The 23,044-nt window shown below is 42.3% G+C and overlaps 2 protein-coding genes across 2 annotated transcripts; one reads left to right on the forward strand and one right to left on the reverse strand.

The window, feature by feature from the left end:
- The first annotated feature begins 378 nt into the window (after positions 1–378).
- Positions 379–2,537, forward strand: LOC127765810 (uncharacterized). The gene is made up of 7 exons (XM_052290771.1): positions 379–627; positions 1,204–1,252; positions 1,337–1,439; positions 1,542–1,637; positions 1,736–1,810; positions 1,910–1,979; positions 2,184–2,537. Exons 1-7 carry the CDS (start codon positions 379–381, stop codon positions 2,265–2,267), a joined length of 726 nt encoding a protein of 241 aa, XP_052146731.1. The 3' UTR covers positions 2,268–2,537.
- Positions 2,538–3,129: 592 nt separating this feature from the next.
- Positions 3,130–7,071, reverse strand: LOC127765168 (reticulon-like protein B16). The gene is made up of 5 exons (XM_052290013.1): positions 6,821–7,071; positions 4,116–4,296; positions 3,868–4,009; positions 3,717–3,786; positions 3,130–3,607 (listed from the first exon to the last, which is right to left on the reverse strand). Exons 1-5 carry the CDS (start codon positions 6,948–6,950, stop codon positions 3,441–3,443), a joined length of 690 nt encoding a protein of 229 aa, XP_052145973.1. The 5' UTR covers positions 6,951–7,071; the 3' UTR covers positions 3,130–3,440.
- Positions 7,072–23,044: the final 15,973 nt, after the last annotated feature.

Raw genomic sequence — 23,044 nt, forward strand, 5'->3', positions numbered from 1 at the left:
GGGGGAGAGATAGAGAGGGGGAGGGGGGAGGGAGATAGAGAGGAGGGAGAGATAAGAGGGAGGAGAATGAGGATGACATGTAGGGTCTATTTTTGTTTTTGCCACGTAAACGCCTAGTCAGCGAAACCAACCATCTATGCTATTGCAGGATCAAATTTAACCCGGTTTTACAAGTTGGAGGGTTCAAGATTCCTGGTACTGCAGTTTAGGGATGCCGATTAAACTCGATGATAAGTGGACTTATATTTCAAAAAAAAGAAAAACTACGAGGAAGAACAATTTCTATGTGGGCCTAACGAAAGGCCCAACCCAGCCCAGCCCACTTGTGGGCCTCGGCTAGTTGAGGAGACAGACAACGGAGAGCCACGACCCGACGAAATGTCGCGTGCGGCCGCTAGAATTTTCCTCACGCCGTCGCGGCTCCCACTCCCTCTCCCACTCCTCCCCAAGCGGCGGCGGCGGCCACCGAGCAGCGGCGCGACGAGGGCATCGTTCGCCATGGCGGCGGCGCCGGGGCTCGGCGGCGGCGAGGCGTTCCGTCTGTCGGCGGATGCGGGCGCGGGCGCGCTCAAGCTGCACAAGGGCGACATCACCCTCTGGTCCGTCGACGGCGCCACCGACGCCATCGTACGTCCCTCCTTCCTTCCTTCCTTGTTAATTCGTTCCCTTCCTCGATCCTTGCCGATGCTTGTGTTCCCGGCGAAGGAGTGGTTCGAATCTGATGCTGCTCGTGTGGATTTGGTGGGATTAGTGCGCGTGGCCACACATTCGTGTCTAGGTTCGAGCCATGCTAGGAGACTGTTCTGGTGAGCTGAAACTCGCCCGGGATATCAAATCCGCGCGTGTTTTACGAGAATCACGACCACTCAGGGTTGTGTGCTTTTGCCGTTTTATCTAGGAAGTCAGTGTGACAATTCAAGAAACGAATTCTGGGTCGCGAGTAATGGGATGTTAGTTGTCAGACACAATTCTAGTGTTATATCCGCATGAATTTGCATCACTCTCTGGTTATTCTGTTTCTTGGATCCATGGTGTGTCATTTGTGCTACAGTGCGACAGTATGCAGGATGCTGTTTTGTGTTTGACTTTCTCTAATCTTCATTTTTTCTAGAAAATATTTGCAAAATTGTTAAAGCAATAATCTCTAACTCTGACTATCTGAGTATGACGATGAAGAAGATGACAGTTATTCTTATTTCTCAGGTTAATGCTGCTAATGAGCGAATGCTAGGAGGTGGAGGTGTAGATGGAGGTGATTGAATGCAGCTACTAGTGAGCTATCATTTATCTCATCACCGATTGACTATCTCATACAAACTTAAAATTCTCATTGTAGCTATACATCGAGCTGCTGGACCTGAACTCGTAGAGGCATGCCGTAAAGTTCCAGAGGTCAAATCTGGAGTTCGCTGCCCCACTGGAGAAGCTAGGATTACTCCGTTAGTGCCTTTCCCTTAATCAATCTGACTGATGGCATCAGAATGCCATCTTCTGAACACAACATATCTCTATATCATTACCTGTATGTTGAATGTGAACAGAGCATTCAAGCTTCCTGTTTCCCGCGTGATACACACTGTTGGGCCCATATATGATATGGACAAGCAACCTGAGGTCTCCTTAAATAATGCCTACACGTTAGTCGTCCTTTCTAAATTGTATAGTATTACAAGAAAATTTGTGGTTGCCTGCAAAATCAGTGAAATAACTGTTCCGATTGATGTGCTAACTGCAGAAATAGCTTGAAGCTCGCTAAACAGAATGGTATTCAATACATTGCATTCCCTGCAATTTCTTGTGGTGTTTATCGGTATGTGCTATTGGCATTTTCCTTTGACTTACCTAGTCATTGTGTAAGTCCTATGCGTCATTTGATTTGTCAATATCTTCATGACTTAACTCAATGCAGTTATCCTCCAAAGGAAGCATCGAAGATTGCTGTTTCTACTGCACAACAATTTTCTAATGATATTAAGGAGGTTAGCAGTGGTCCTGTTTTCTAAGTTATCACTTTTCACTTTTCAGTATGAAGTTGTTGTGGTTTTGAATTTGTAATCAAGTCCAATATTAAAGGTGTTTTGATCATCTTCATAGTTTTTTCACCGTAGTTGTTATTACCTCTATTAGTCGTTATTACCTCAATTAAACATTTGAATCACTGTTGGTATGAATTTTTCCTGCAGGTACACTTTGTTCTGTTTTCTGATGAGCTCTATGATATCTGGCGTGAGACTGCCAAGGAATTTCTGTCACAATTTGAGAAATGAATTGTGAACTGTGATGGGGCTTACTTCCTGGTGTAAGTCTGGTGCCGACCGTGCCGTAGTTGCCGTCGTTAATATGAGCACTAGAGCCGGTTGGCCATGATAAAACCTGTATCTGTATGACAGTATGAGTTGCTTAGTGGTGAATGGATATGCCCTGAATGGCATATTTATCAAAATAAAGGTTTCATCTCTGAATTATGCTAATTAACATACTTGTACTCGAAAACCAATAACCATGTCTTATTGTTCGACTTAGAATGTTACATCTAACCTGGGGCGTTTTGAACTGTTAACTGTCGAAGACATTCCAACATCTCGTTCATGTGCACGAGCTAAATGATTCAATCAAGGTGCCTGAGTAGTCACGGCCATAGAATGTTCATTCTCATTCATTGTGTCAATTCAGACTTGATGACATGATATAAGCTGGTATTACGTTACTGTGGGTCTGCTTGGTTTACAGCCCAAAGAACACCCCCCCCCCCCCCCCCCCACACACACACACACGCACACACGCACACACACACACAAAAAGCAAGGGCAACGGAATGGGCATGCATTTGGTTTGTTGCCAAAAATTAGTGTTGCTAATATTTTGGAAAGGGCAAACAATACATCACAAGTAACATTATCATAATTTTGGCCACAACCCAAACACTACACTTTTTGCCGAATTTTGGGCAATGCCAAAATTTTGACTTGCCATTTCTTTTCCTTGTTAAGGCTCAAAATGGCAGCAATCCAAACAAGCCATGTATATCCAAATTCAATATTCACATCGCTGTACAAGCTCATATGTTACTATGTCATACCAGTGGAATATATAGGAAGTAAGTACCGAAGTATGAACAAGTTACCAGCGTATGGCAATTGACATCAAACTTTTCATTTCATTTCATGACGAACACTGGGTACCTTTGGACAATTTTGTATCCAGTTTGTTGAAGAAATGGACAAAAAGCACTAGGACAAGCAAAATATTTTTTTTTGTTTCGAACCTTATTGCTCAAGAGTTAGAATAGTAGCACATTGCAGTGGCATCTACAGCATACTCCAGCTTTTGCCCTAAATTCCTAATTTGCACGATCTACGGCATAGAAATACAAGTGTAGAAAACACACACACTTGGGTGTGGATATAGTGGCATGACTACTATCACAGCTTCTAAACAAATCAATCCTCTTTATCTCTGATAAAGCTTCTTGGTAGCCTGCTCATCACATTTTCGTCGACAATCTTGTAATGCCTTGATATGTTCCTGTGGACCATCCCAGCATACCTATCAACTTGCTCCTGGTTCTTACTGTATAATGCAGGTATTGTGACCAAAGCAATGGTTCCTGACACGATACATTGCAAAATTAGCATGAACTTCAGATAGATATGTGAGCAGCTGATGCTGTATGCTTGTAAAGTGAGTTCAAAATACATTATGCATACAGAACATACCAAAGTAAGCAAGAGTAATAGACGAGCAGAAATTGCCAATAACAGATAACAGCCATAGGAGCAACACAACCTGTCAAGAATTTTCCTTCTCAAAATCCACATGAATTTCATATAATCAACAGAGAGAAATACTGCAAATGAATTAGCTAACCTGGAAAAAGAGTCGAAAGTCCTTGCCAAGAGTAATGTCATGTGCGATCATCAGCATGTTGTTGACTTTAACACGGAATGAAGCTGCAGCATTGCTAACCATTTCCTCTGATAAAACTAACTCAGGTAGTGGCCTAGGTTGCCTACAAATAATTAACAGGAGATAAAAACACTGATACACACCCCCGATCCAATTTTTAAATAACATGAAAGGAAGGATCCATCAAAGGTCGGATGTAGATGGCTTACTTATTTAGCAATCCAGCTACTTTAATCCGTATGAACTGCACAACAATCAAAATGAGCAGTACATCAGAGCAAACTGTCAAGAAGGACAGTCCAGATTTCTCAAACAGCCACCATGCCATTGTAGCGCCAAATATAACACCAATTGTAACACGTCCACGCTTCCATAAGATGATATCAGCAGCTGTAAGATAGGAATTACATCATGAAGCGTGAATAAGGCAAGTTGATGGCCAGCAAGATATAAAAGGTATCCCTTCGCGAGCTTTCTTGTAAAGCTGGAGCATGCAAATGATATTTCATCTAAAAGATATAAAAGGTAGCGAAACCATAGAATCATATTACATTGTGCATAATTCCCTTCAAGTTAAGCATTAATTACACGCAGAAGATATACAAGAGGCATATTTAACTGGTTATCATCAATAAGTATCATAGGAACTTAATTTGGCTATCATCAATGAAGTATCAGAGTAACTGAATTTGCAGTCCCGTCCATCGGATGCAAACCCAAGCTCTTCAACCAGCTATCTATAAAACTAACACATTGGAGCAACGAAGTATCAAAATGTGTAATCATTACTTTAGAGTATTAGTTTTGGCCCAACCAGCTATCTATAAAACTAGGGTTAATTGGATCCATGCCACTACAAATATGCTAAATTAGAAAAATGCCACTACTATTCACGATATCGGTTGGGTGCCACTACAATTTTGAGAAATTAAATCCATGCCACTCCGTCACTTTTTCCTTCCACTCCCCGTTGACGACGTCTCTCCGCGACGCCACTTCGCATTTTCTCGTGCGTGGACGACGACGCCGCCGCCGCTGCTCCACTCGACGGAGGTCAGCCTCGCCATCCATGACGCCATCGCGAAGATCAAAGGCGGTGGTGGCCGGGGCCCGGGGTCTGGACTCTGTCGTCGCCGTGTGGGATAGGAAGACGGGGGCTGATGGCGGCGGCGCCGCCGCCGACCGCGCGAAGCTCCACAGGTCGTCGTCACTGCTGAGGCGTCGTAATAGTAGTAGTAGTAGTAGGCAAGTGGCGAGTACAGTCGTGGCGGCGGAGGCGGAGTAGTAGCAGGCGAGTGGCGGTCGGCGAGCTTGGGGCTGCTCCGGTCGACGACTGTACGGTGGTGCCCACGGCGACGCTCGCTGCGGCAGCTCGGACCCCCTGTAATCATCACCAAATTCACCATCGCCATGAATGCAAGAAGTGAATCAGTTTATTCACCACGAGCAGGACGGAGTATTCATCGATCTTGATTAGGCTTTGTCTCCGCCATCTCCATCACGCTGCTAACATATGGAGTGGGCAAGAACAAATCAGTCCGCCGGGTCGAGCTCCCGTGCTGCGCCATAACGACGTTGAGGTCCCGAGTCCCGACCCATAGCTCCTACGCTTGGCCTGGCCTCATCGAGATCCCGACCCGCTGCCATCCTCCTCAAGCTCCCGCGCGTGGCCCAGCTTCATCGAGCTCCCGTCACGCTGTCGGCTTTGTCGAGCTTCCGTGCTTCCTAAACAGTGGCATGCTCCGCCGTGAGCCAGCTAGCTGGTAGCCGGCGCTGGTTGCTCTGTCCGTTCCCGGCTGCCCCTGGTCTCTATCCTCGCTGCACGCGTCGGTCACGGCCTACGATGAGAGCAAACGCAGGGAAGGCGGCGGCGGAGTAGTAGGCGAGACTGTCGGCTGCCGAGGCGTCGGCGGCGGCGGCGTCGTCGAAGCACAGCTGGTCACAGCCAGTGCTCGGAGTAGACGAGAGCGCCGTGGCCGCCGACGGGCTCTCGAGCGGCGGGAACTAAATGAAGCCGTGGCCACCGAGCACGGTGTCGATTGGCCGGAGGTACCTCAACGCCGGCCTGCTACCGCCACCACTGCCGCCGCTGGCCTGAGGCGAGGTGAGCTCATGCTCCTCATCCTCCGCCCACGGTGCACCGCCGCCACAACATGAGTTCTGCCCACGCGTCCCACGGCGCACGTCGGGGAAGTACTAGCCGTCCATCTCAGGTGACACGGAAAGGCGGAGCCAGGCGCAACGCGGAGAGACGGCGTCAACGGGGAGTGGATGGAAAACGCGACGGAGTGGCATGGATCTAATTTCCCAAAATTGCAGTGGCACCCAACCGATATCGTGAATAGTAGTGGCATTTTTCTAATTTGGCATATTTGTAGTGGCATGGATCCAATTAACCCATAAAACTAACACATTGGAGCAACGAAGTATCAAAATGTGTAATCATTACTTTAGATATTAGTTTTGGCCCATATTTTTAGTCCGATTGGGTAGCATCACAGAAATTCCCAGTTTTAAGCCTGATTGAGTTACTCAAAGTAAACTAAATTTCCAACCCAATTGTCCGAAACAGCAGGCCCTTCAGCATTCCCGTCTAAAGATGAAATTTAGGCTCCGATATCATAACGCACAATCGAACCCCGCAGCCGCAAGCACCTCTAGCCAGAACAGGCTTCTTCCAGTTTCTAACATCATAAGAGACCCAGAAACTAAAGAACCACCCTGATCAATCCAGCTGCTAGTACTGAAAAACACAGAAATGGTCTAGACTTCGTAAGGGAGCTGAACGACCTGACGTATCCCATTCCCCCACCAAGGCTAAAATCCGATTCGTGCATCCAACCACACGGCTCAAGCAACAGGCTACCGAATTCTAGCACGAGAGGAGGAAGTTCGGGGGGTTGGACGAGTATACCTTTCCCGCCGCCGGCGATCCGGTGGACGGAGAGCCGCGAGGCGGTGCCGGAGGTGGAGGGGTCGGCGGCCGAGCTCTCGATCCCGCCGTTCGCTGCCTCCGCCAATCCGGCGCCGGCGGCAGCTTCCATGGTTTCGCGGCGGAGACGGGGAGATTCCCGCGAGAAGAGGGGAAGAGGAGGGGGAAGCAGTTTCTACTTTCTTCCTCCGCGGCGCTGCGGCGGCAGGAGGACTTGGGAAAGGTCAGCACAGGGGCGCTGCCCATTTTTCGACTTTTTAATTGGAGCAAATTTCGCAGAAACACACGTCTTTGTGGCAAATGTGGCGTGAACCCCTGAAATTGGGGGCTTGTTCATTTGATGTCATTTTCAACCATGCTATTTTTTTTCAAAATTATCAAAAAATATCTACGTTTAGTTTGTTGCTAAATTTGGTCAATATATAAGAAATCCTGTCAAAATTTTGACAATATTGTCATCTTGCCAAAATTTTAGCATTGCCAAAACTTTGTAAGGTTTATTTTGGCTACAATCTGAACAGACTCTGGGTGTTTTATGTAAAGAATGCTAAGTGGATTTGAACGCCCATATTATTCATTGTATATGATGAATTGTTTACAACTATTGTCGAGTAAAATAATAAAACTTGACTAGCAAAAAATACCTATACGTAACAACATGCAAAAATACTCATGCAACTAAACGAAATCTCATCCACTCATGCTAGAAGTATATGCATGCAACCAAACACACCACGGGATCAGGGACGGGAATGTGAAACTTAGAGAGGCTTTCGTGGGCCTTAGGAGACATGGCTCACATGTGGTGGCTGGATTTGGTGGCCCATTTCAGTTTTTCTTTGTTCCCCGTTTCCACGAGGAAAACCGATCTGTAAACTGGAAAACTACTTCAGTGTGGTTTAACACATAATGCGGTTTGCCAGATAGGTTGTTTGATTACCAGGACGATAGGAAAAAAATTAGCGAGCAAAGTCTAGTGTGTGAGTAGGCGACTCGGCGGTGGTAAAAATGTTGGGCATCTTATTTTATAATACGAATTCCATGCAAAAAATTGAAAGAAGAATTGTGCCACGTGGCAACACCAGTTTCGCGGGACACGGGTCGATCCTGCTTGCGCGCGCGCAGCGTGAAACGCTCGTGTGTGTGCGTGTGCAACGGTTATCGAGAAGGTCGTCCAAAAGTTTCTATTGATTGAGCAATTAGGTCCATGGGGGCACAGCAGGCTATGTGATTTCTCACGTTGCCGCCGTACGGCTGGCAAAGCTCAGGCAGCTATTGCTTCCTCCTACCACCGGATATTGAGGATTAAAGATGTAATGATACATACTTTGGTTAGGGACTAAAAGAGGATTAATAGGATGTAATCAAATCACCCACTAAAATTCCTATGTTGCAAACATCCATCCTTTTACAGTTCTTGTGTTTCCTTATTTTGTATCCGTATTCATGTGATTTATATTATTTCTTTCATGTGTTTTCCTCTACGAAAATCATAGAACCTTTTCTCTTGAGAAAATTCGATCCATAGCACAGGAAAGAAATCGGTACCAAAAAATAGCACACAAATTTTTCGCTTTCGGCGAGAAGCACAGGCCACCGTTTTTTCTTCGTCCCGTAGCACTTCCGTCGCATTGTGAGGTAACGGCGTTAGATGGGAGTGGAGAAAAATATCGTTGGACTCATTTGCCCTTCGTCTCTTCTCCCTTATTCCCCATTTCCTTGCTCTTTCCCGTTCATTCTCTTCATTTTCTGTTCAGCAAACCCTAACCCTAGTTCTTGTTGGCAATGGCGGCTTCCGGTAGCTCAACTGTTCGTGGCTCACATGTTGAGGGATCAATGCTCCGCCGTCCTCGTCATGCATCATCCTCTTCCACTGGTCAGATTCGTTTTACCCCCTCCTCATCGTTGACATTGGTGTATTGTCCGGATTGTGGAGAGCAAATTGTTCAGTATGTGTCCCGCAGCAAGAAGAACCCAAATCGAGTGTACTACAAGTGTTCAAACCGCACAGAGGTAAAGTACAAATTTGTTGTGATTTATTTTTGTTGTTTGCACCTGTATTGTGCCTAATAAGGTGATGAATGGGTCAAATTTGTAGAGGAATGCCCCATGCGATTTTTGGTATTGGGAAGAATGCTACCAGAAGTACCTTATCGATCATGGATTGCTGAATGGAGATGCTAGTAGGGAAGAGAGGGAAGAAATCAAGGGAGATAGTTATGAAGAGGATGAAGTTGAAGACCTAGGTTCAAAGAAGAAGCTTATAGATGTTGTATTGATGATGAGGTCCGAAGTGAAGCAGCAAACTCTCTATTCGAAGATTGCAGCATTTGGCATTGTTGTTTTTGGTGCTGTACTTTTAGGTATGATTGCTGTAGTGGTGGCAAAGAGCTTTCTGTGAGCTCTGCTGTAATCTGGATGTTAGTTGTGATCTCTGATGTATGTGACAAGTTAGTACTTTTGTATGTTTATGCACTTGAATTAATGGAGATTATGTGATGATAATTATTCTAATCTTAATGAAATGATGATAATTATGTGACAAGATAGTACTTTTGTATGTTTATGCACTTGCATAGTGTGACAAGAATAAAACATGAATACTTAAGAATCAGATTTTGAGCACATTTGTTCTACCAAACATGTCCACACATAATAGGATAGATTAACAGGTGCATACAAACATAGAGTTTACATGGTCCATGGTCCATGGTCCATAGAGAGATACAGAATACATTAACAGATCCATAGAGAGATACAGGTCCATAGATTAACAGGTAGTATTTTGGTTCATTTTGGCCTAACACCAGCTGTCCTTGCTTTTGTCTTTGCTAGCCTGGGAGTTGTCCTTGTAGGCGGCTGAGATGTAGAAACTACTCCAGCAGGATGTGAAGGGGATGTAGGCAGTGGCTGGGAAGAAGATGAGGCATCACATCTGGACTTAGACCTTGTCTGGGGCTTTGAGACAACTACCACTGCAGGTTTGGTCTTCCTGAAAGAGAACCAAAAAATTGTTAGCAGTACAAAAAATGCAGATTAAGATATTAGAAGGAGAAGCAGGAAAACTAGACCTTTTCTTTCTTTTGGGGGGTGCTGGAGCAGATGCAAGATCAGATGGGTCTACCCACTCAGGTTCCTTGCAAGTTCTAGCTTGATGGCCAAATCCTTGACATCTGGAGCACCTTTTGCGCTTGCCATTTCCTTTCCCTTCAGCACTATTTGGCACACGATTTTTCTGAGGTCTTCCTGCTGATCTTCCAAGCTTTGGTGGCAACATTGTGAACCCTATGTCAACTTTTGGCCATTGGGTCTTGTCTGACATGGGTACAATGGAACTTGCATATGCTAACTTGAACCTATCTACAGAGAAAAATTCCCCAACATAATCTTCCAAACTAGCTCCTCTGATGGAACAAATGAAAGCAATTGCATGTGTGCATGGCTTGCCAGAAATTTGCCACTGTCGACAAGTGCATTCCCACTTTTCTAGAAAAACACCATAAGTGTTGTGTTTTTTGGTTTTCATATCAAAAACTGTCACCTCTGCATCAGTAAGACCACTTCTTGCAATTTCATAGTTTAGTCCTCTACTCTTGGCATTTAGAGCTCTAACAATACTAGGAAGAATTTTACCTGTTAAGCCTTCTTCAACTCTTTTTCTCCTTGACATCTGCTTCATTATCATTTGTCTGAGCTTATTTACTAGGTTAATAATAGGCAAGCCTTTTATATCACTTATCCATGCATTGAATGATTCTGCAAGATTATTACACACATACTCAATCTTGCATGCTTCTAAAAACTTGCTTCTTGTCCATGCATGTGGATGGTGGACTGCTAGGTACTCATAAGCAGCAGGGCATGCTTCTTTAATCTGATCCATGTACTCTTGGTACTTGTAGAGTGAAAAGGTCCATGCTGCAGGCCACATATTGGAATCAAATACTTCACCCCTGAATTTTTTACTGAAGTTCAACATGAGATGTCGAAAACATTCCCTATATTCCACTGTTTGACCAAAAACATCACTAATTGTTGTTTGCAATCCCTTGCATGCATCAGTATGTATGACCAATCCATCTCGAGTACCTACTGCTTGTTTCAACCTTTGCATGAACCATTCCCAATTTTCATAGTTTTCCTTGTCAAAAATTGCATATGCCACTGGAAAAAGCCAATTGTGACCATCAACTCCAACTGCTGCTGCTATTTGCCCTGTATATTTCCCAGTCAGAAAACTAGAATCACAACCTAGATATGGTCTGCATCCTAGTAGAAATCCATCAATGCAGGGTTTTAATGCAACAAATATCCTCCTAAAGAAAACCTTTTCCCCCATTGCATTCACATCGATGTCAACAATGCTACCTGGCATTGATCTTTCTACCTCAGCCTTAAAACTCCACAGAAGCTGAAAGCTAGCCTCCCATGATCCATGGATGTCATCCTTTGCCTTTTGGAGGCCTTCCCAAGTTCTGCCATACCTGAGAGTTACATTATATTTCTTCTCCAACCTATTTTGAAGTGCCTTGGGGCCAATGTTAGGCTCTGTGGTCATTATATCCTTAGCCCTATCTGCAATCCATCCTGAGGATGCCATCTTTCCACTCAGCTTGCTTGTAGTAGCACAAGTATGAATCTCACTTAAGCGACTGATCTGCAATGCATAACAAAAGTAGGATGAGTTGCCAATATTATAATAAAAAGATCAAAAATGATATGCAATAACAAGAAAAAGAGTCAAATAACCTTCCAAACACTAGATTTGGTCTCTTTCCTCGCATATATCCTCCATGTGCAGTCTTTTGTTTTAGCGCACTTTGCAATATACCTAGCCCTATTACTATGGCTAACATCGACCTCAAATTCTCCTTTTATTGCAAACTGTCTCATTGCAAGTTTAAAAGCCTCTCCATTTGGGAATGTTGCATCTACAACAAATGTAGGATTCTCCCTGTTGTGCACAAACAAGGGCACAACATTGCCAATCTCATCAACAGGTACTTCCTCTTCAGGGACATGCTGCGGGTCAAAATCATTTGGAACATCCTGAGTAGCTACTTCATTCCCACTTGACCCCTCTTTATCTGTCTTCTTTCCACTAGTCCCTTCCTTCTGAGATTCAAGATATACAACTCCATATAAATGTTCTTCATTCACCCCAATTGGTTCATCTTCAGGATCTTCAGGATTACTAATAGGAGTATCATCCCAAAACATAGCTTGCCATTTACTAGATGCTTTTTGTTGCATCTCTTTCTCACCTACAACTACATTGCCATCTCCATCAGCACCACTGCCATCACCATCATTGCCATCACCACCATTGACATCAGCACCAGAGCCATCACCACCACTGCCATCACCACCAGGGCCATCACCACCATTGCAATTGGCATTGCCATTGCCATTGGCATCAGCAACCTCAACAATATCCTCCACCCTAACCAAAACACTAATTTCGCGAAATAGAAAATTTGAATCTACCAGACTTCTCAGCGCAGCATCACTAGTCAGTGGAAGGTATTGTCCTGTACTATCAAGATATAACATGCTAGCTTTTTGATTGGTTCCCCATTCAAAATGTTCTTTAATCTCATCAGTAAGCGCAATCAAGTTGAATTTATCTCCATCAACAACTATGTCCCATTCCTTCCCATCGCAAACCACTTCGACATCACCCTTTCGAGTATATGATTGCATAGTTATGCATACCCGATATGCCGAAAAGGGATCAACCCTGCCATAGCAAGATTGATTCGTATAGTTAGCACACACATTCCTAACCCCTATTTCAAAGAACAATGTGATTTGTGATTTAGTTGTAGAACAATCTTACCAAAGAGGGATGTCGTCTGGAGCAACCATCTAAACAGTCTATCAAAAAGAGTCTAACAAAAACACATTCCTGCTTCAGAAACCACAAAAAACAAACAAAGAACATTTCCTCAGATCTAGGTTGCCCCAGTCAAAAACCCAACCACAAATTCGTCATTGCACATACCGTGAGAGAGCCTTGAGCATGCAGCCGCGATATAGCTGCCAGCCGCTAGCAGTCGCCGTCTCCCCTCTGCTCGCCGCCGCCGGCACCGCCGCCGCCGTCGCCGTCACCTTTCCTCTTTCTCTTCACCTCAAGTAGTGATACCAGCGCAGGACAAATTGAGTGGGCCTTGCTATACAGATAGAAGAAGGGCAATTTGGTCTTTCTATCTGTTGACTAACAGCAAAACACTTCACTGGATGGATGAATCCGACGGAAGTGCTACGGGACGAAGGAAAAACGGTGGCCTATGCTTCTCACCGAAAGCGAAAAATTTGTGTGCTATTTTTTGGTACCGACTTCTTTCCTATGCTATGGATCGAATTTTCTCTTTTCTCTTTGGGGGCAATTTCATTCTTGCCCCTACTTTGATGTTTAATATTGATGTTGCCCAGCATTTTAGGGTTTTGTTTTTCCCATGGTTTTTTGAAATAAAGATAAATTTTGCCCCTACTTTTGATGGACAGATTAACGATGTTAAATCTTTAGCGAGAAAGCATTCAATACCCTTACTCATGTTGCAAACTTCCCCTGTTTTTGTTCATGATTGAGAATTTGCCCACATTTAGCACATGAAGCTTGCAAATTCGATAAACTTTTACCAATATGATAGTTTTAACATAAATATCAACAAAAATTTGCTTCAAAATTTGACATCTTGAAAAAAAAAGACAGACAAGTCAAGCAAATCTATTGCCTACCTGTGCCAAGCTATCGTCGTCGCCTCCTCTCACGAATTGCCTCCATCGTTGTTGCCTCTTCTCACCGAGCCGCCGCCCCCTCCTCCCCACACTAAGCCGCCGCTGTCGCCTCCTCCTCTCATCGAGCCACCGCCGCCGCCGTTGACCTGTTGTCCTCCTCCCCGTCGCCTCCTTGACACGTCGAGCAGCCGCGCCTCCTCCCTACGCTGAGCTACAGCAGCTGCCATTGTCCTCCTCTCTACCACGGCCTCTTGCTCAATGCCTAGCCCCTCCAACACGCTGCAACTGGGTTGGGTGGCCTGCACTTGCTCGGGTTGTCCCTATTGCCTGGCGGCCCACGGACACTGCCGCCACTGTTTCACAACGGGGATTCGGGTTCAGGAAGGGAAGAGTCGATGCCAAGTGCCTAAGCCTGGAGGGACACCAAGCGATACTTGGATATTTTCTAGGGGTAAAAGGGTCGATCAATAATTTAAAAAATCGTTATCTCTTTCTTTCTCTAATTCTTTACCGCATTAAGTCTAATCCCACTCACTTCTATCAAAAACAGGGGTAAACGCCTCATTCGTTTAAAAAAATAGGGCAAAAAACAACAACCCTAAAATGTAGGGTACAATCGGTATTGGACATCAAAGTAGGGGTACAATTGTACAAACAAAATTGTCCCTTTCTCTTTTCTCCCTCGGTCAAATGCAACCTATATATGTCTTGTAAGGGCTACTTTGAAACGAAGATTGAAGGATGAATAGGAAAAACATAGAATTCTGAAAAAAATCAAGCGCAAAACAAAGAATTATAAAACACATAAAAAATATATGAAATAATCATTTGATTGGACCGTACGAAAAATGCAAGAATTAGATGAGAGAGATAAACTCATAAGAGACTTCGCATGATATTGGACCTCATGTTAAAAATACTCCAAAACTTATATGAATTTGGGCATTCCTTAGAAATTCGATAAGATTCAATAGTTTTCAATAATCCTTTGGTTCAAAGAATCATAAAGAAAAATTTCCTATAGAAAAATTTATTGTTTCTATACAGAATAAAAGTTCCTATATTTTTCTTTCAAGTAAAGAGGCCCTAATTAGTTACTCCACTAAAGTCGAATGAGCTGGGTTCACTTTACCATGCGTGGGCGTTTGCCACGCGGTTTTTCTAGTTAATGCCTAATCCAAAGCTTTGTTGGCTCTCCGCTAACATAAACCATCTTTCCGCTGTTATCCTATCTTAGTGTAACATTGATGTCCACTAATTTCTAAAACTTAACGTGTAAATATGTCACATCATCACCCACTAGCAATTTTATTATCTAGAGTATTTAAATCCCATGCAAATGTATCACATCCTCGCTCACTGACAATTATTATCTAGAGTATTTTAAATATCATAAAAATATAACATATTTTAGAACTCAATATGTAAGTAATGTTGAATCATTATCGTTACACTATTTTCACATTATTTAAACATATACATATATCATTTACATAATGTATAACATGTATTTATTCACATTTACCACAGCAAAGCACGAGGTATCAAATAGCTATTATTGTTTAAAATTCAGATCACGTAAATCGCATACGAAGCGGAGTCTGTGGAGAGGTTCTGGAGAGAAAAAAATTACAGGTCCAATTGTTCATTTCTCGTGACAGGAACTGATCATTTAAAGAAAGGGCATTAAAAATGTTCTTAATTATCCTGGCAGGAACTGATCCTGTTTTAGCCATGTCCTAGCTTGTGTAAATGATCACTGTAACTCCTACGTACCGGATAAAATCTACTATCAAATCGGCGGAGCTTGAATTTTATAACATTGTTGTTGTAGCATAAGAAACTACAACACCGGTACATATATAATCGAGATTTGTGTCTAGCGTGATATACCTGTTACTTATAAATCGTTGGAGGACACGTAATTACTGAAGGAAGAAGAATCGTTTACCACTCTGCATGATGTACCCCTTCCATTAGAGCGAGTACAATATATACAATGATATAAAGGGTTATACAAATTGTCACATTATATTTGTACTTATATAGAGGAGAGGAGAGAAGAAAACCGAGCTATAGATTTATAGCAACCGTAACACAGACTCCAATAAATTGTTATTAGTATGTGAGAGAGATGGATGGATTAAATATTAATGATGCAATATATATCTACAACTAGCTAGTTGGCTATTAGATTAGCTATATATATATGATGTTTCAATTTTTTTGAGCTGATAGTTGGCTATATTATTAAACTTACTCTTAGGTACAACCACTACTAACGTAAAAATCAAGAAAAAATTTAATCACCTTCTCAGTTGGATCACCTCGATGTATGCAAGTAATATGATTAGGGTTTAATAGTAGATGATGTAGAACAAAGGAAATTTAGAGGAGAAAATGAGATGCAAGTTAATGTATGCATGCATGTACGTAAATATAAGTCATGAAGAAAAAAGTTGCTGTGTCTTATATTTTGAGATGAAAGGAGTATTTAGTACCCTGTAGGAACATGTTTACAATTGTGGCATTTGTGGACGGCAATACACTACTTGAATGGGCGGAAAAATTTCATCCGGTAGCATATAAGGGATTAATCGATATTACCTTATATTAAATGACAAATAAGAAATACTATTTGTAACTTTATGTAAGGATTTTCTCTATTTAATTCACGCGCTGGTACCGTATAATCTTGGAATTAACTTCAGGCATTCCGTATAATCTCACCCCAAAATGCTATCATTAACTGTCATTAATTAACAGCATGCTAACGTGGTCAACAAGGCCATAGGGATAGAAGCCAGTGGCCAAATTGCCATGGACAAAATAAACGCCCACTGTTCGCTGTACTCGGGCATGCAGGCCAAAACGACCTCCTTTTGTTGATTGGAATTTGGAAGGAGCAGTCCGTATGTTAGTTGACAATACAGGGTATATGGTCGTCTAGTACTGAGTACTATCGTGACATATCTTGTCGTTTTTATTGCTTGGATATATCGGCATGATGGATTCATTAAGAATTCCAAGGAGGATAAGGACATATGCAGACGAAGCCATGATAGCTAATGGTTCATTTGAGAGGGAATTTACATAATCAGTTTGATTTCCGTAGGTATAGAAAATGATTCCCATGAGAACAACTTCACCTAGGCAATTGGCCTAAGGGAGTAGTACTTCTGAATAATGGCTGCGATCGTATTTAAAGGTTCTAGATTTTCTTTCACGAAAGAATTAATCTACGGGATATTGTTTGGGTTGGGGATAATTTTGTCAACACGGCTCTAAATTGGGTGTGGCTAACGGACGATCGATCGCTTGGAGCGATCGTTCCCCATCCCCTATTGCACTCCTCTCCACCCTTCCTCCTCCCCTTTTTCTCTTTGTACTACACTATAAATTTTTTTTTTAAAAAAAATAAAGTTGGAAAAAATTATTTATAGAAATATTATATATAAAAAATATTTAAATTCAAATTCAAATTTGATATGGGTATGTAAACTTTTGACTTATAATCTTTGGGTCTATAAACTTTAGATGTATATAAATACTATATATAAAAAATATTTGAATTCAAATTCAAATTTGAATCGGATATGTAAACGTTTGACTTATAAACTTTAGGTCTATAAACTTTAGATGTATAGAAATACTATATAAAAAAATATTTGAATTCAAATTCAAATTTGAATCGGATATAATTCAAATTTAAATTTGAATCGGGTATGTAAACATTTGACTTATAAACTTTGGGTCTATAAACTTTAGGTGTATAAACTTTAGATGTATAGAAATACTATATAAAAAATATATTTGAATTCAAATTCAAATTTGAATCGGATATATAAACTTTTGATTTATAAACTTTGGATCTGTAAACTTTAGATGTATAAACTTGAGGTGTACAAACTTTAGGTGCATAAATTTACTAAAATAGGAAAGTAATGTGGTGCCAAAAAAGGAAACCAGGTGGAGGAGAGGGGGAGACCCGATCGCCCATTAGGAGTTTCGCTCTAAATTCCATACTAGTATCAATTTATTAGTATCAAAACTTACCAAGATTTTTACACAACCAAACTTTTGATAGGATAAAAAAGGACACAACTATACCGAGAGTGCTAGCTGGATAGTGCTAAAGAGAGACACCTTTCTTTCCAAAAAAAATAGCTAGTAGTACACTCAATATCTATATATTTGTTTTTCTTCTTAGAGAAGTTTCTCTTAAATTACTCATCCGATTTATAATCCGATTACACCGTTGTGTTCGTAACAATTAAATATTTACAACAAGATCTCACATGATTACATTTTTATGAAAAATTATAAATTACTTTTACGATATGTCTAAATTACTTCTAGATTTCACTAAGTTACTTCTTAGACATATAAAAGTAAATTCAGTAAAGCTTAAAAGTAATTTACATATATTATAGAAGTAACTTATAACAAAAAGAAAGTAACTTTAATTTAATTTAGAACTATATCTAAATTCATTAACATCTATATGAATATAGACAATGCTAAAATGACTTACATTATGAAACGGGAGGAGTAACTCTCTTTAGTAGAAATAATTATATTGTGAGTGAGCTGAAATAAGAAACTATGTAGAGTAAATCCGCAAGTAAAGTGTAGAGAAATTTATAAAGTCCACAAAATATAGAATTAACTAAAAAAAATAATAAAAATAATCAACTTAGAGCAAGCATTATGAATGTATAGAAGTAATTTAGTCAAATCTAAAAGTAACTTACGTATATAATAAAAGTAATTTATAAATATAAACATTTTTTCATCGTAATATAATCATGTAAGATCTTGTTGTAAAGATTTAATTGCAACGAACATAATGGTGTAATTAGATTGTAGATCGGATAAGTAATTTGAGAGAAAATTATATTAAGGGCCCCTTTGATTTGTAGGAAAAATATAGGAATTTTGGAGGATTTCAATCCTATGGAAAAAAATCCTATGAAAGCCTTTGAAACAAAGGATTGAATCCTATCCAATCCTTTAAAATTCCTATGGAATGGGTAATCATATGCACATTTTGGAGGAAAGTTAGCAAGAGGTCTAACCTCTTGGAACATTTCCTCTGAGTCTATCTGTCACATCTGATTCCTGCGTTTTTCCTGTGATCCAATCAAACGGCCATTCCTATGTTTTTCCTGTGTTTTGCAATCCTCTGTTTTACAATTGTATTTCTGTCAGAATCCTGTGTTTTTCCTATTCCTCTGTTTTTTCATTCCTACGATTCAAAGGGGTCCTTAAAAAAAGTAGACATGCATTGTGTGCACAGTAACAACTGGATCTTTTCTCACGTAGCTGTACTAGCAGCACCTGACCTTTTCTCACGTATTAGTAGCACTGTAGATTTTGCAGATAAAAAATATCTCCACGCCAAACAAGCCATACAGACGGCATAATTTGCTGATGCGGGAGCAGAGCCGAGCATGTAGGCAATGTAACCCCAGCAAGTCTGCAACCGACGCGTCCCACGCCGGCACCGCCCGGCCAATATGCCCATATCCGCTCCCATCAGCTCGCTCCGCCACTGCCCGGCCAATATGCCCATATCCGCTCCCATCAGCTCTCTCGCGGCCAACCGCCTTTCCTCTCTCGCGGCCGGCGGGGGTACGTAGCAGCGTCACGCAGTGTTTCGTGCCCGATACGTGCCAAAGCCCAGCTGCACGCACGCACGTACTAGGACGGTTGTTATGAATCGATCGCGCGAGAAAAAGAAAAGGGACGGTATACCAAAACCGCGCATCCGCCTTTCCGCCCGCTCGCGTTCGCGTTCGCGACGATCGCGTGAACCCCCCCGCACGGCGCGGCGCCGAGGGCGCGCGCCCGCATCCGCAGAGGGGGTTGGCGTGACGTAGCGGATCGAGGATGACGACCCCGACCCGGCCTGACGCTGCGCGTGCTGCCTCGCTTTCTTCTTCGGCCGCGCGGCCGGCACCCCCCCCCCCCCCCCCCCCCCCGGTTGCTTTCTGGCCCCGGAACGTCGATCGACACGTCGTACTGTCGTAGTACTGTTCGTTCGTTCGGGCGTTTTCCTCCCGCGACAAGAGCACCGAACGACTGGAGTTAGCAAAGGTTTTCCTCCCGGCCTGCCTGCCGTGCGGGACTCGTCTAGCTAGCTAGCCAGCCGCCGCGCCGCCGCCGTTTGCCGTGTGCGAGCCGCGAGCTGGCGGCTGTGCCTGCCTGTGCGTTCGTACCAAAGAAAAACTTAACGCGCGTAGTACGCCACAGGAATTCTCATCCCTCAGTGACGGAGCCGAAAATTTTTCTAAGCCTGGACAAACCTAATGGCTAAGAGCAAGTTCAATAGTATAGTCAACTACTAACTCCAATTCATCTATAGCCAATCTAATAGCTTATTCATACAATAGTTACATACTACACTATTAATATCTAGTCCCACCCGTCATAGACACACTGCGTCTTGGAGTCCGTGCTACAGCTGGCTACAAATCTGTAGTCCGCTGCTCTTCTCTCTCTTGATTTATCTTCTTAAAATATATTTGCAGCTGGCTTATAGCCTGCTATTGTACATGCTCTAATAATACATAAAGACCTTTCACACGTGTAAGCTTCACCCCTAACAGTTTCATCATGGTTCCTTCTATCAAAGTACTCCGTATCAACTATTGTGTTGTTCTGAAATTTGAGCGAAGAGCTAAGCTATAGATAAGCACCTAATCCAATGCAAATCCAATTGATAAAGTCAAATAGATCACAATAAACTAATCACTTATCAAAAAGAAATTCTCATTAACACTTTACACTTCCTATGCTTCTGTTGATCAGTAAATTGCTGCGCTTGCTAATGCTCCTTGTTACCCAAATAAAATGCCGACTTCGCCAGCATAGCAGAGCAAGCGTTCCACTGCTTCAGGCTGAGGAACACGAGCGGCTGCCTGTGCTGGCCGGATCCTAGATCCGCCCCTGCGTCTGCCACAATACATCTGGTTGCGTTGACATGTGACATATACATACGGTTATACCTGGGGTGAAAACGGTCACGGAAATTCCCGATCAACCGGGCGCCCTTTCCGTTTAAGGGATACCGTTTCCGACCGTACCATTTTTGGCTATTTTTAATTTTTGTTTTTTCTAATTTCTTCCCGCATCGTATTAATGTCGATACTGAGTAGTTTAAATGATAAATATGGTCAATTACCAACCGATCGAGCATCGTTTCCGAAGATATGCTACCGTTTCCGATCGTTTTCACCCCTAGTTATACCACTGTGTACAGTACCACAGTGTACGGCTTCATGGCTTCAGCTATGGCTGCGGCAAATCGAATCGAGCATGTGGATGGATTGGACTGCAGTGTACGTACTACTGTACAGGTGTACAGGAGCAGTACTGGACTAGTTGCTCCGATGCCTACTACAGTACTACTACTCCAAGTAGCAACAGGAGTAATTACCGCCTAAACTTCTCGGACGACGGACTCTCGGCACTCGGCAGGGTCCACGCCCGTCCTGCTGTCCAAGGAGAATTAAAAAAAGCTGTGCAAGTTCGATCGTTTCAGTGGGGCTCGCACTGGGATCGCTCATCGCTCTTCCACAATGTAGGAGAACGACCCGTCCTGGGCCCGTGCGGCCGTGTCGCCGCTGGCTCCTCCCGTCGAGTGGCGCGCGAGACTGCAGCGCGGTGCGGGAGCACCGACCACCCAGTCGGTCAAAATTAGCGCTTGGGATGTAGCTAACAGTTTTGTGCGCGCGCGCGCGACCCTGCGACGAAGACACGGAGAGAAAAAAGAGAGGATAAAACTGGCGTATCCGGCAGAAATTGTACTCAAGCAACACACTTAGCCTCAAAAATATGTTTAATTCTTTTTCGAAAGGGTGATATATATGCAGCATGTTTTTCCACAATTTGTGGTGAGTGATGACAAAAAATAGTTCTACGATGAATGGTCAACTCTTAAGGTAGTAGAACTGCACACAATTTTTGTATAATACGCAGGAAATGTTTTTCTTTATGTTGTAGTCGGTTTCATTTGAAATAGTGCGTAATATTGTGTTCTTGGCGTTGTAATTAGCACCTTTTTTTTAAAAAAAAATGCAACTAGTTCACATACTTCATACCGGGCAGTGAAATATTTTTCAGTAAGTGACGGAACACTGCTCGATGTTTTCCTAGGACTAAGTTTGATCCCTATCCCTAGTTGCATCCTTTTGGAGTTAGGGGACGAAGGATATGGAGATTTATTTATTGCTAGCTGATACCTGCGCGCACATATATCTATTTAGGTAAAATCAATGCTAGTGAAGCTTATCTAATACAAAGCCTTTTGTTTTGAAAGATATTGTTTAATAGAAAATTTATATTGGTTGAAACCACCTCGAGATACAATTCATTTAGGTGCATGTTGTTATATATACATATTGGGCACTCTATGTTGGGCTCTGTGTATATGAGGAGAGGTTTAAAAAATTATTAGGTTTGAAAATTAGATTCAGATTGATGGTGTACTACATTTTTTTCAGCGTAAAGATATTTTCTTTGGTACGACACATCTAATTTTAGAACGAAGAGCAATTAATTGACAAATCTTATCGATTTCGACACATATTGCGAACAATATTATCAAAAGAAGATCCGTCGAAATGTAGTGTCTAACAAAGATCTATCACAGAAAAAAAAGGCTTTATACAAAGGGTGTGTTTAGTTCAGGCTAATATTGAAAGTTTGATTTAAATTGGAACGATGTGACGGAAAAGTTGAAAGTTTGTGCGTGTAGAAAAGTTTTCATGTGATGGAAAATTTGAAAGTAAGAAAAAATTAGAAACTAAACAAAGCCAAAGGTCCAACACTTCTCAAGAAACACATGGTACAGCTTGAGAAGATGGGTTGTCCGACGGACGAAGCCTACGGCTACACTGCTGCGTTGTGTTTGTGGTGCTATTCGTTCCAAGCAGCCGAGCAGCCTAGATAACACGAACATTGAAAAGCAGTTTCGCTAAAATACTGTCGCCACATTTTTGGCTTGTTTACAGTCGATCTCTCTTCTCTAGATCATTTGATCTCCTTTAAGATTCGTACTGTAGCCAATTATGGGATATAAACCAAACAATGATGCAAGACGTTAGCAACTATAAAAATATGGTGACAAATTTTTAGGTAAAAATACGTCAAATAAAATTTACACAGTAGTTACACCCCACTTACATATGTAAATTAGTATGTAATTTTGGGACTTACATATGTAATTTTAGGACTTACATATGTAATTTTGGGACTTACATTGAAAATACACTAAAAATACATATGTAATTTAGGGACTTACAATGTAAATACATGCCGACTATTTTTTAATGAAAAATATGGCGTCATAAATATAACTACTCCCTTGAAAAGTTAGGTGGCGTTGAAGGAGGGACGGCTCGCCGCTCGCCGGCGTTGCCGTTGAAACTCGGACACCAAATGCCAACATTGAACCACCAG

This window comes from Oryza glaberrima, chromosome 3 (assembly GCF_000147395.1).
Source record: "Oryza glaberrima chromosome 3, OglaRS2, whole genome shotgun sequence".
Classification (NCBI taxonomy): domain Eukaryota; kingdom Viridiplantae; phylum Streptophyta; class Magnoliopsida; order Poales; family Poaceae; genus Oryza; species Oryza glaberrima.

Excerpts from the sequence above, each read along its gene's own strand:
- LOC127765168 (XM_052290013.1), bottom strand. The coding sequence starts at position 6,950 with ATGGAAGCTGCCGCCGGCGCCGGATTGGCGGAGGCAGCGAACGGCGGG. Across the intron at positions 4,010-4,115 it reads GTAGCTGGATTGCTAAATAA|GCAACCTAGGCCACTACCTG; the intron begins GTAAGCCATCTA and ends AATTATTTGTAG. Across the intron at positions 3,787-3,867 it reads ACTTTCGACTCTTTTTCCAG|GTTGTGTTGCTCCTATGGCT; the intron begins GTTAGCTAATTC and ends AATTCTTGACAG.
- LOC127765810 (XM_052290771.1), top strand. The coding sequence starts at position 379 with ATGTCGCGTGCGGCCGCTAGAATTTTCCTCACGCCGTCGCGGCTCCCA. Across the intron at positions 628-1,203 it reads ACGGCGCCACCGACGCCATC|GTTAATGCTGCTAATGAGCG; the intron begins GTACGTCCCTCC and ends CTTATTTCTCAG. Across the intron at positions 1,638-1,735 it reads TCCTTAAATAATGCCTACAC|AAATAGCTTGAAGCTCGCTA; the intron begins GTTAGTCGTCCT and ends TGCTAACTGCAG.